Source organism: Anopheles coustani, chromosome 2 (assembly GCF_943734705.1).
Source record: "Anopheles coustani chromosome 2, idAnoCousDA_361_x.2, whole genome shotgun sequence".
Taxonomy (NCBI): domain Eukaryota; kingdom Metazoa; phylum Arthropoda; class Insecta; order Diptera; family Culicidae; genus Anopheles; species Anopheles coustani.
Genome location: NC_071289.1, coordinates 7,434,339 through 7,448,332, shown reverse-complemented (window position 1 = coordinate 7,448,332; position 13,994 = coordinate 7,434,339). Strand labels below are relative to the sequence as shown.

The 13,994-nt window shown below is 43.9% G+C and overlaps 1 protein-coding gene across 1 annotated transcript in view; it reads right to left on the bottom strand.

The window, feature by feature from the left end:
- The window catches only part of LOC131261816 (cuticle protein 21-like), a 39,579-nt gene extending 25,959 nt beyond the window's left edge, over positions 1-13,620 (bottom strand). Inside the window, exon 1 of the mRNA XM_058263650.1 lies at positions 13,459-13,620. Within this exon, the coding sequence (XP_058119633.1) occupies positions 13,459-13,620 (162 nt within the window). The remainder of the gene's footprint in view (positions 1-13,458) is intronic.
- Positions 13,621-13,994: the final 374 nt, after the last annotated feature.

Below are 13,994 nucleotides of genomic sequence, written 5' to 3'. Positions count from 1 at the left end.
TTTTTTTTTTTTTAGGTTCTGTCCGATGGCTTTTCACTCCACCGCGTTAGCACTTTCGGTAGCCGGCGGGTTAGCAATCAAAAGCAATCGATAGCCGTACCGCTCGACCTAAATTGGCCATTAAAAGCATGATTAACAATTAAAACGCACCGCATCGACAAACCTGTCAAGTGTCGGGCGGAGGGAAATGCTCGGTTTCGGTCGCGGATGTTCCTGGCAGGAAGTGGGGCGAACCGACGTTACAACTGATCCCTCCGATTATTTGGGTTTTCCTGCCCAAAAACCCCAATTCCATCGGCCGCTAAAAGCTGATGATGACCCCGCTGACCCTCAGCTTTCGTTGGGGATCGATGGTGTTCACGCCAACGGTTCCTGATAACGACCCATTCGGTCGCATTCCACAGGTTCAGGGCTCATTTCACCGCGACGTGCGACATGACAATGCGTGCGACCTTAGGCACGAAGGGTAAACCCTTGTGAAACATGATCGTAAACACCATTTCGTTCGGGTCGACAACGGTTGTGGGTGATAGGAGTTGACTTATGGTTGCTTAAGCGAACGATTTTCCGCAGCCATTCCGATGATTAACCTTGGCGGAACGAGACGCACGAGTTTCCTTGGACCCATTTTCGTTGGCGACCGATCGGTTGGTGCATTTAAATATGTCTCGATCGAGGTGATATGCTCGATCCTGGGACAGCTCCTGGCCCAATTTCTGTCTCAGTTTCACGGGGATATATTCCCACCGGGGTGTGCAAAGTTTAAATCACGCATTCATTAATCAATTATCTTGCTCACGGTCGGGGGAAAACGATTGCAAAAGTGCCATAAAATGTAATTTAACATGGCAACTGTTTCCATGCAATCCTTCGCTGGCCTTGCGTGAACTGCACTTGATCCCGGGCTACTTATGTAAATGAGAAAGCATTCAACATGCGATCCATAAATTGTACATTGCTTGCATTCCACCCCGATAATTGTGCAAACGCAGTGCAATGAAAGGCACCATAATGCTAGTGCATCCCATCGTCGTTAAATAAATGGTTTAGTGCACCGGTGCCTGTTGCCAAAACAAATGTTTATCGCTAATGATGCAGCAGCATTCCACAATCAACAACGCAACCCACGGCATCGAATCATCTAAACATCGTCCAGTTGGAAAAACAAACCGATCCAGCCCGGACACAATTCTTCTGCAAATGAAAATAAATTGTTGATTGGGGGAAAATAATGAGCATCGACATGCTGAAGGATTGATTGTGGGTGACTCTTCGGAAAGGGGATTTTATCGTAATTATTTCCCGGGAAAAAGGAAGGCACGGGTCAGAAGGATGGGAAGGCTTTCCGTCGAAGGGGGAAAATTCGTGTAAACAATTATTCACCTTGCTTGTGAATAATCCGAAGCAAAAACATTCGTTTGTTGATTGACGGTTACGCATATTTGCCCGAAAGTTGAGTAAAACCTTAACGATAATTATTTATTTGACAAAACTATAATGATATGCTACTATTAAAAGGCAAGTTTTAAAACGACCTTGACCGTCTTCACCAAACCATATACTTTAGGAACGAAACGTGCTTCCTAATTGACCTGAAAGCATGCTCATAATGAATCCATATTTGTAATGCCATTTATGTTAATTACCTTATCATACCTCATTATTAGGGTAACGAGGAATCAGCACATTACTGGAGAGGCTTTTTTGTTTGTGTCAACATTTAATTGATCTTCAATTGATTGCGCTTTTGTCCTTTCAAGCTCGCGTGATGAAATTGCCTGCCCGACGACGGTTTGTTCCGGTAGTAATTGCAATACGTCCGCCCCATAATTGAAGCCTTCGTGTGGATCATTTATTAAACGTCACATCAAGCACGTGTTTTGCTCGTTGTTTCCATGACATTTCCTTTCCGGTTTGTATTTACCTTGCGCCAACTCTTTAGCATCCTTCGAACCACGAACCGGCTTCAAGGTGGGGTGCGGATAATTATGCAACGCCTGCGTCGTTTCGGAAAGAACTGGCCTTGCATTTGGATGTCCTGCCAAGTGTCGGCCGGCTGACAGACAACATCACAGCATCCGCCGGCGACCACGAGCAGTCGGTTAGCGTGAGCCGGTGGCGAAAGAATGATTGACACGGACGGTTATCGCTTTCGACCTGACCGCCATCCTTCCCTGGCAACGTTGGCCACGAACGTGAACGAAACGCGGCTGCGGCTTCTCTTCAGCCAAGTGCAGCCCCAGTCTTTATGTGTGTGTGTATGCCAACGACAACCTCGACTCGGGGTGAACCTCGACGAAGCTCCCCGGGGGGTTAATTAAAATCTCATAAAACCAACTCCGGGCACATCGAAGTGATACGGTCTTGATCGTTTGCCCTTTGCCCAATCGCGATCTCATCCGGGCGGGATCTGCAAACCGTCGCCTCCGAGGACGAGGAATGGTGTCTTGTGCTCCGAGTTCCGAGAATGGGAGTTGGTACGAGATGATTACGTTTTAAATATTGTTTGTCTACGCCGTGTTTGATATCGCATCCTTTTTCCCCCCGTTGGCAGCAACCATCGGATCAAAGCGCTTGAAAACGGTGGCGTATTCGAGAATTTCGTAGATCATATTTCTATCCAACCGATGGTAACAAGGACACCTCCCAGAAGCACGACGACAACGACGAATGAGAAGGCTAGAACAAATTGTCTTACAATTTACATTACGAGAACTTTACCGAACAAATTCAATTCTTCTGTTAGAATAAATAGAGAAAGAGTAAGTCTACAAAAAAGAAAATCTTGTGAAGCAAGCAAACCTCAAACAAGAAGCAAACCAACGAGGAGCTTTAAGGAAGGGAGGGGTTTCCTCCTACGGTGAGGTGAAGTTTGTTCGGAAATGTTTGCCAGTGGGTGTGTACCTCCCAGGGACGCTACATCAAACAGCTTTCTACACCGTCGAAGATTTGGTGAATTACGATTAAAAACCCTACGGATTTTTCAGCCGTACAGCTTTTAATGATGGGATGTCACAAACACGGTATCCGATGAAGGTTGCCGGCTTGAATATCAAATATTGGAAAACAATATTAAACAGCATGATCAAAGAACGCCATGACTGTGGATCATCCGTAAGTAAGATAAAACCCAATAGATGTGGCGAAATCGCGTTTTTGTGAAAATGCGTATAGCTTGCGAGAAGAAAACAAGCATAAAAGTGTTGCGTTCGATAAATGGTAAATCTACTTTAACAAAATAACATCAAAAACCCACTCAATTACGGATGTTTTGTTTGTAGATGATGACAGGTGAACAATGTCAATTCTGTTTCCAACTTCAACAAAAACGGAAACGCTCAATGGAAGCATCATTGAGGCCACAACGGGTGCATCGATGCACTCCCATCTGCCGACATCATTATGAGATGGCAAACAATTAAAATAAAATCAAGCACTCGACGGTGCTGCAAACAAATTGGAAATTAAATCATCATCAGCACGCCTCGTCCTCGTTTGTATCGTGATTTCGGTCGTATGGTGGGAAATTGCATTTGAAAACGAAAACTCCGACAAAGTGCACCTGGTTAGAGGGTATAACAGAGCATAGTTAAAATCGATAGGTTCGCTCTATATTCATGTTTATGTTTCCCGATCGAACACTCATGTTTTGACCACAGGAAGTTTTTGTTTCCCCTCGTACGGCACGTTGTACTTGGAGTAAACTCTCATATGGTAATCCAACAGCAATTTTCTATGAAAAGCAATTTGTTGGTCACTCGCTGTTGGGTGTGCGTGTGTCCTTGCCTCCCGCTCCTGCTTGTGGCCGATCATGTACCGCAAATGTTTTCGGTTCGATTTATGCTTGCTTGTGGGTGGGCACAACCACGGTGTGAAACCTCATGCATGCAGAAATACCACCAACAGGGATATGTTGTGTTTGTCGTTGGGAAATAAATGGACAGTAAAAGTTGGTGAAAGGACTTCAAATGAAAATTATCTCGACGTATGAAGGAACAAGTTACGTCCATAATTTTCCGTGGGTTTTCCTTAAGCCCTTCTTGTTCTATAACTTTTCTCTACGTGTCCTTAATCGGCTAATGTATTAAGTAAATTGTCATAAGTGGTACCTCAAGAAATATGAATTAAAAGCTCAATTACGTTTTACAGAAGAAGTTAAAAAGTGTGTAAACAAAAAATAAAATAAATAATGGCAGTTCCGTTTTGGCAAATTCCCGCAACGAATAAAGAAAAAACCATGACTCTATACAAAGCATAATTGCTTTTGGTGAACTCATGGGTGCCAATCGACAGGATAATAAATCATATCGAGCTCAGCAACGATCGTTCCCGGTTCGTCCTTTTCCTGCCCCCCTCCTGTTTTCCATACTGCCCTGTAACCATCAATTCCACGCTTCACTGCACGCCCTGGTGTTTTCCGCAGGACCTTTCATACTCCCATCGAACGCACGGCACGGAATCAATTCCGCCCGGATCGCGCGGCGTTGGCGCACGGCGATGTTTCGGTGTGTGTGCTTAACGGCTACGGCTTACAACCGCATTACCTCACCACCAGCGAGGGAGAGGTAGTGGAGGGAATAGAGAGGAATGATTAAAGCTCGATTAATTTATGACCAACTCCGAACGCGTGGCTGGCGGAGGGACGGGTGGTTGGACGGGCGGACGCGACACACAGGTGGACAGGTTTATGTTGCGTCAAGCAGCGGCAGCAGTGAAAGAAGTGGAAGAAATATGGAGCAGCAGTGAACGTCGTTGCAGCAATCCGCGCGAGACCAGGGGTCGGACAGACGGGCGGGCGGCGTAGGTTAAGGTTTAACATCCGGCTTGCAGAAAGCGCCGAAGAAAGGGCACCAGCTACGCACGCACCGAAAAGGGCGCAAGAGAAGACAAAAAACAACCGGGTGTCGCATTGCAGGAAGGATGCGAAACACGGCAACAGAAAGCAGACGGCGCAAGGAGACAGCATAATTGAATACTTGAAAACGTTGACATAATTTATTAGCGTTCATTGTCCGCTCGGTGCCGGAGCGGCCGAAAGGGAATCAGCTCGCCAACGCCGTTTAACGGTGCCACGGAAAGGTTGACAAGACGACGGTGCGGGAGAAAACGATCTGAAGCGATGGATCTTGGGGGCCCTCGGCTGGAGGTCAAACGATAATTTAATAAAGTCTGTCCCACACTCTACCGTCTTTCTTCCCGAGCGGACGCGATTCGAACAGGAAAACAGCCTCCCTTTTTGCTTCGCTGTTATCTCACCGAACCAGTTTCCCGAACCGGGAGCCCCCGACGACTCCGGAGCCATTTCCTTTTCTGGGAAGGAAGGAGGGCGATCCGTTTGTCCCCGTAACCTTGCTCCAATTTTGACGACCGGGCCCGGGCCGGGTGTGACCTTTCGGGGGCTGTAAATCAGGAGCTTTCGGGCCAGACCAGTTGTGGAGCAAATCGAGAACAAATTACCCAATCCCGATCCCGGGCCCCCGGCTTTGGGAAGGAAGTTTAATCAAGGCATGCTTCAAGCGGCGTGAAGAACACGGATGACCGATGGTTTGATTGGATCGGGATATCGTGGGCGAGCAGTTGCGTGAGTGTCATAAATCCAGCTCAACTCGATTATCCATCATAAAATGTTGCTGGAGTTCGTTTTTTTGCTTCATTTTGCAGCCACGAATCGTGAACGGTTTATTAAACACAGTTTATTACTTCAGCGGTCTCGGCGAGTTTTTGCATATGGCGTGTTCTTCTCGAATCAAAATCTTTGATAATTGTGATTTGATTGATTGATTTCCACTCTGTTCATCTGTCTGTAATGTGGGCAGTTTGTTGGGGCCACCTTTCCCATTTTCAATCCAATCGATGCATTTAATGGCATTTCGTTGCAATTACACCACACGGTTCAAAATTGCAACCAATCGATCCAATCGATTGACCGATCGATCGCGTGTGTGCTCTCGCTCTCTCTGTCTCGCTTGCAACACCGAAAATGGTTTGCAGTTGGTCACTTGAGCCGAGATCGATTAGACTCCGTGGAAGCCGGCCAAACCGGTGGATAAACGCTAACCGATGGGGTGGAGTAGAGAGCATGATTTGTAATGTGCCATGCGTGTCTCGTTAATCATAATGGGTTCGCGAAGGAGCGAAACAGAAGAGCCGAGCGGTGGATCGCGTGAGTGAAATGGATCGGACTCGAGTGGAACCGAGTCCCACTCCAGTTTGGCTGCATTTGTACAATATTTCAACAATCATCCGGCACCTGGGAGGGGTTGGAGGTTATCAATATCAAACACAATTTGGTGCTTAGTGGGAAAATTTAATTTCAACCATGACCGACTGCCGAACGGGCACCCATTTGGACATTTACTCTTGGCGCAAGTGTACGAGTGGAATGCTTAATGGTGTTATGATTAGGGAGCAACAAATAAGCACACACACACACAGGCACATGCACAAGGACTTTTGGTGTGAAAAAGGGCAGCCCGAAAGGTGCCCGCACTGCTAATGCCTGCCCCGGTTTTACGGTCAGAGCTTCAGGAGATTGCACATTATTTTTCCTTTCCAGCCTCGGGTAGGCGGAGAACTAATCGAAAGCTTGGTTAATGGCCCTGTAGTGTAGTAGGAACCCGGTTTTATTCGACCGTCACGGTCTCGGTGCATTGCGAGGGGGGAAAGTCAATCAATCCTGGCACGATGGGATAGCCGTCTGTCGGGTGTGATAACATAATTTATAATCGGTGCATCATGACTGTCGTAATGCAGAGCGACAGCTCGGGAACATTATTCATCCCGCAAAACATCATTACATTGTACAAAGTATTAGGGATGTGCCAAACTTTAAGAACCATTCTATGATAGTTTGGTTTTGGATAAATTAAAATATCAAGGAATGTTCTTAAACATCGGTTTTTGGGTTTCTGACCGGAAGATCTCTGACATAAGAATGTTTTATAAGCAATGCAATTAAAAGTCTTTCAGTTTGTGCCCACGTTCTTTTAGCCTTAAGTGTTGAGACGGAGGCCCGTGGGTTCGAAGCCCAACTGCCAGAAAAGAATAGAAAATATAATCAAAGAAGGCTTGGTAAAACCACATAGAAAAGGTTAGCAAAGAAACAGGGCAGTTGCAGTCAAGACTTTGTGAGAAGAAGAAATAGTAGAAATAGTATTTTTTTTAGTTGATGGAGGTTTTGATAGAATTTTAAGGAGGTTTGATGGAAAATGGATGAAATCCATGATAGAATTTGGTGAAATATAGATGGAAATTCGAAACCAATGAAAGCATCTACTGAAAACGACTATTTAGTTATTTTCCGAGATCACATTGTAAACCAAATAACACCAACCAAGATCAGACTCTCTCTCTTTACGAGAGGACTAACTATCCACGTACGCAAAGGGAATAAGTCTTGTAAAACCCCTAATGGGTCAGGCATGACCAAAGACGGTCGTTACTTTAAGTAAGAGAAATTCTAAAAACTCATAAATACTTGAATGAAAGAAGTGGGAAAATACCCACAATTGAAACTTTCTCTACTCGATACAAATTGACGGTTCCCAAAAAGTGTCCTCGGAAAGCAACTAAGTACCGTAATAACATTCTTAAATTATATAGATTGAACTTTCCACCTCCTCCCACAGAAATCTTCCAGGAAAGTTTCCTCCTTGCAGTAAGATTGCTTTCGAGCTGGTCTCGCTCCCATTATCGTTTAGTTAACCTCTCGTCGCCCATAACGAACTGGTAAAGACTCATCGATAATTGGATCTGCATATCAAAGTCACGTATAGTGGCGAGCGTAATTCGTTCGAATGGAGAGTTCAATCCTGCCAAGGACCAACTTTAGTCGTGAATCGATAATTCACATATCGAAAATTGTCGCTCGTCGCGCATCCATCGGGCACCATTACAGATTATGCTGAAGCATCGCAGGTGCTCGACGACCTCCACGTTGGAGGAGTTTTAGTACCAAGATAATGCCATTACTGCGTCGCACACCCGGCACAACTTTTCGTCCCATCTTTGCTGCTGACGGGGCATCCTCTTTGCGCACTTGTGCCGGGACCTGGTGCATAAATACTTCATCGCCGTTAAACGGGGGAGGTATTTGCATAAATTATTCAAACTTGGCAAACGCGACGCCTCAGCAAATTTTCACACCGGCAGCCAAAGGGAAAGGCACCGGATGTGGAATGTTTTTGTGCTTTCCGGTGCGGAAACTCCTCCTCCCCCCGGGGGAACACTGGGAACGTATCGATGGACAGCGTCTTGGGGGGCGCAGCAGAAAGCGTTGGGTTTGTTGACTCGAGTTTAATTTAATTCTCCATTCTCTCCGCGGAAGCGGAACTTGAACAACATCGCGGTGCTCTAATTGTACGCCAGGCACAACATTCATTGACGGTCGCTCCGGAGGTTCGTTTTTCGTGGGAAATACGAATCGCAATTCGATAAACAGCTTCATCAAACCGTAATTCAGTTTCGCGCTGCACCGCCCCCGGGGAATTTGTCTCGCGGGAACATCACCACTTCGGTGCTTCGATCAACAACAACTTCGGTGGCAAATAGAGGATATCATGTGCGAGAGTATCCTGTTTAGATGTGGTTGTCGGATAGCTCTCCACTCGAAATGGGAAGTTTTCTTGAAATCGGAACTCATGTAGTTCGACGAATCTATATTCTAGATTTTCCGAGAAATATTAGTTTATCATATGATATTTAGAGAGTTTCGAATAACGATAGAAATTTATACAATTTATAAATTTATCGATTTATTTTTACATATCTTTTTAAAGTTATATTAACATACGGACTATCTAGTTTTTTTTTATTATATATGTCATTAAGAAATCAACCAATGCTTGAGGAAATCTGTTCGTTATTTATGTTTCTCCATACAAGCGAAATAGAGCTAAATTGAAATATTTTGACTCCCCACGACTAGGAGTTTGTTTTCCTATTTAAATTACTAAAACGGGGATTCTTTTAAATTTTAAATAAAACACTTTAAAAATACCAACAGCAATTTGGAAGTTCCATGTTCAGTTCCAACCATCTCTGAAATGAACCATTCGCACGGGTAGTGACATAGAAATGCATCCCCCATTTCGAGTGACGATTGTCCAACACCAAGTGGCCATCATCAACACCGTCCAATCCAGGAATCATCTGTTCCGAGTGTCCTGAGCCGGGACACGGACGGTCGAGTACCATCATCCGTCATCGCTCACCATCATCGGTCGTGTCTGATTGTCACTCAAGCACCGTGTCGTGTGAAAAACGACCTGCTAGGGAAAGAAACCGGGAAGGGCCCTGTTCGTGACCAACTTCCGAGAGATTCATTGCCGCAGGTGTGCAGTCGACCCCGATTTTATTATTTTCCGTCAAGTGGTACCGCCCGGTGCAGTCGACTAACTATCCTCGTTCCACTCGCTTTGCATGTCATATCACCATCGATCCGGTGCGCTTGTGAAGCATCAACGATCAGCCTTAGTGACACACTGATTTACGTTTTTCGCACGCACGGATTTTGGACTTACAATTTTCCTGTTTTCCCTCTCTTTGCAGATCATTAATGGACCGCTCTAAAACGGAGCCCAGTGGGTGGGAATGGTGCTTTTGCAGTTGAAAAAGGACTCTCAGTCGATGACCCTTCAGGTGATGAATACTAGCGTGACAAGTGACAGTGCATACCGGAGCGGCTAGATTTTGGTGCGATTTATTCTAAACTGGTTAACGTCAAAACAGCATGGGAACTGTGGTTTGCCTTCCGGCTGGACCGGATCTGATATCGCAGTGCAACCGATGTGCCGCCTGTCTTCCGAAAGCTTTCGGTAAACGAGGTGAGAAATTAATTGTTCATAATAAGCATCAAACTGCAGTTGGAGTGTCTCAAATGCAGGCGATAAATTAAAAAAAAAACGTTCTTTCTTCGTACGCCACATATCCATAATCGTAAACTTATCTTTGGTAAAAGAAAACTCCATAAAATATGAAGGACTTCACCTCGAAATAATAAATTAAATGAAAAAATAAATTTTCAAAACAAAAGTTTTTCCCTAAACGTACTAAAAAATAAAAAATAATATATGTTAAATGACATATGCATTTATGTATCAGTTTTTCGTCTTTATCGTTATTCGCATTACATCGAGATTGCTCTCAGTTCGATCGCCATCTACGATGCTATGCGAATAACGACAAAAACGAAAAACTGATACATAAATGCATATGTCATTTAACATATATTATTTTTTATTTTTTAGTACGTTTAGGGAAAAACTTTTGTTTTGAAAATTTATTTTTTCATTTAATTTATTTTATACTTTTACGTATTACATGAGGGGTCTGCGACAGCCGAGCGGTAGCGCCGGTTAGAAAATCGGCCCATGAGCGCCGAGGCTCAGCACCTCGACGGCAAGGGTTCGAATCCCAACCGAGACCGGACCCTCCCCTGTACGAGAGGACTGACTATCCACGTACAACAGGGAAACAAGTCTCGTAAGCCCTTAACGGGCAGGCATGACCAAGAGGTCGTTACGCCAAGAAGAAGAAGAAGAAGAAGTATTACATGAACAGAGAAAACAGGAATGATTCTTTTATATGAAAATTGTCAATAAGTTAGTTGAGTCGGAGTGTTATAATTCATTATCAAACTTAAGGAAGGAGTAGAAATACACTGCCTGTTACGGCAGGATCTGACGCAACTCGTTTTGCTTTGCTGTGAACAGGATCGCGATGTCCGAGTACCAATTATCAAGGAGTAAGAGTAGGACTGCATTCTGTTTTAACGTTTGCTATGAGTACTGAAGAAGTACTCTCGTTCTACTGCACTGCTGCGAGAGAACACAACATGCGATCTCTGAATGTCACACAGCGCTCTCCCGGGAGAGCTGCTAAAGGAGACCAGCACGCTATTAGTTCAAGTGGGCCAGAACGGGATCGCCAACGCACAGTCATAATCTGGGAGCGAAAAATGTGGGTATTGCTAGCACACTCTTTCATTACTGATCTTCTATCGTTTATCTCTGTCCGATTCATATTTTGCGACATCCGGGAAGGTGAATGCATAAAAACTTTTTAAAAAGGCTAAAATTCAAAACGCACAATGTGAATTTGCTCAATAAATGTGCAACGATATTTTAAACTTCTTCTTCTTCTTCTTGGCGTAACGACCTCTTGGTCATGCCTGCCCGTTAAGGGCTTACGAGACTTGTTTCCCTGTTGTACGTGGATAGTCAGTCCTCTCGTACAGGGGAGGGTCCGGTCTCGGTTGGGATTCGAACCCACGCCGTCGAGGTGGTGAGCCCCGGCGCTCATGGGCCGATTTTCTAACCGGCGCTACCGCTCGGCTGTCGCGGACCTCACCTCGGAAAGTTGCACTCTCCATACCCGTCACTGTCTGCAATGGCTAAAACAAATAGAAGGTAGTCCTTTTGGGTAGATTGTGTAAATTTGTCCTAACGCAAAAAGGTAACACACTTGAATGTCCACGTATTGGGTAGACTTGGTTTTGCTCAACAATATCCCCACACAACACATATGCATGTAAATCGAATATCAACTTGAAATAATCGTACTTCTACGCAATATGATTGAATCGTAAATGATGCTAAAATAATGCCTATACGGACAAAAGTGGAGGCGCTAACCGTATATTGTTCAAAATGTATATGTTTAGTCGTATATTTTCTAAGTCGACATCATATACGACTTACGATATACATCAGCCGTACATTGCTCGTATATCTATACGTATGCATAAAGAAAATCGTATTACATTCTTAATCGGCATCATATGCAACAAAGAATATACATTGTTCGTACATTGTCTATGCATAATACGATTCCGATTCGAAATATACTAATATGAGATTCAATTCATTCAACTCAATACGACTTCGTGTTGTGTGGGTCGAATTAACTGTGAATAAAGCAAGGATCTGGAAACCGAATCGCAATCGCAAGTAGAAAAAAACTCGTAAACTTGTTTCTTGACATTCATACGTGTTTTGTATGCCTTACACAATATAGACCAATATTTTATGAAGTTGGTGTTTTCATACAAAAAAAGTGGGAATGTAGAGTCCACAGGCTCTATGGACCATTGGATGCAATTTTTTTACAATTTAATCTGATAGAATCTATTCAATCTTCCATCTTCCACAAACAGCACACCTCTTTTCTGCCACTCCGTAAAATACATCCAACACCTTTCAGCACCAAATATACGCGATCAAGGCGTTCACTTGTTGACTAACCGATCTTAGTTCTTCCCATTTTCCGGCTACTCCTTAGGGAATTTACAATTTTTCTTTTTATCTAAAACTTCGATGGATAAAAAGAAACAAATTATCCGAATATATCTTCAAGGTTGACTCAGCTGGTTTTAACGTAAGCGTAGCAAACAAACAAACATTTTTTGTTCCATATTTTGTTATGGAAAATGCCTTTTTTCGAGATTTCTGATTTTCTGACTTTTACATGGTAATGTTGAAACTATTAAAATTTTCCAAAACCTTAATAGGACCAAAAGGAACAAATCATACGAAGACTTTGTTGCGATAAGTCCAATCGTCTTTTAGTTTTCGTTAGAGAAGGTAAATTTTATTTTTTTTATATGAAAAAAAGCCGTTTTTACCGAATTTTCCCATTTTCCGGCTTTACTTTGGGAATTTTCCAATTCTCTTTTTTTCTAAACCTTCCTTGGGTAAAAAGAAACAAATCATACGAAGACATCGTCAAGATTGGTCCAGCCGGTTTTGAGTTTTAGCATCACGAACATACAAACATCCATTTTTATAGATATAGAGAGAGAAGAGAAGAAGAGAAGAGAAGAAGAAGAGAAGAAGAAGAAGAAGATGATGATCACGTGTTTAATTCATGTTAGGTTGTAGATATACAATTTGTTAATATCAGGTTTTGGCATCTCATTAATTTGAGTGTTACAAGAAATTACATAGCATAAAATGTGTTTTATGACACTTATTTACATTCAAGTAATTCATTCAAAGCACGAAATCCACAAGGCAACGGTAGGAAAAATCATAATAGCATTTTAAATGTAGGTGGATCGCCCTGGTAGAGGAGACATGTGCAAAACAGATGCACGTATGGACGCTAAGATCATTCGTGAGATCAGAAAAATCGACGGTAACTTTCAGAGAGGTCTTAGAAACACTTCACCCATCAGTTTTCGAAAGAACTATCCGTCGTCGGCTTGTTACATACACGAACACGAACGAACAAATAATGCAACATACGTATCGGAATAACGGATCCAGACCCACGCTACGAATAAAGGACAATGATTGGAAGCTTGGGACTTGGAATTGCAGATCTCTCAACTTCGACGGAGCTGATCGTCTTCTATATGACGCCATAAACCCTCTCGGTTTTTCTATTGTTGCGCTGCAGGAACTTTGCTGGAGAGGAAGTAGAGTGTGGAAGCCTCGGCAGTGTGCTGCCACCATTTACCAAAGTGGTGGCAGTACCAACGAGCTCGGTACTGGCTTTATAGTGATGGGTAGGATGCAGGAACGCATTATTGGATGGAGACCCATTAATGAGCGTATGAGTGTGCTGCGAGTTAAAGGGAGATTCCGCAACTATGCGCTCATCAACGTACACTGCCCTCATGAAGGAAGGCCCGATGATGAGAAGGATGCCTTTTATGCGCTAATGGAGCAGGCGTACGACAGCTGCTCGAGGCGTGACATCAAGCTCGTTATTGGGGATATGAACGCGCAAGTTGGCAGGGAAGAGTGTTTTAAAGCAACCATCGGGACTCACAGCCTGCATGCTTGCTCTAATAACAATGGTCATCGATGCATCAACTTTGCAGCCTCCCGCGGAATGGCTGTCCGCAGCACCTTCTTTCCTCGCAAGGATATCCACAAGGCTACCTGGAGATCACCGGACCTACGTACCTGCAACCAAATCGACCACGTGCTAATTGATGGCCGCTTTTTCTCGGACGTCACGAACATTCGCAGCTATCGGCAGCCTAATGT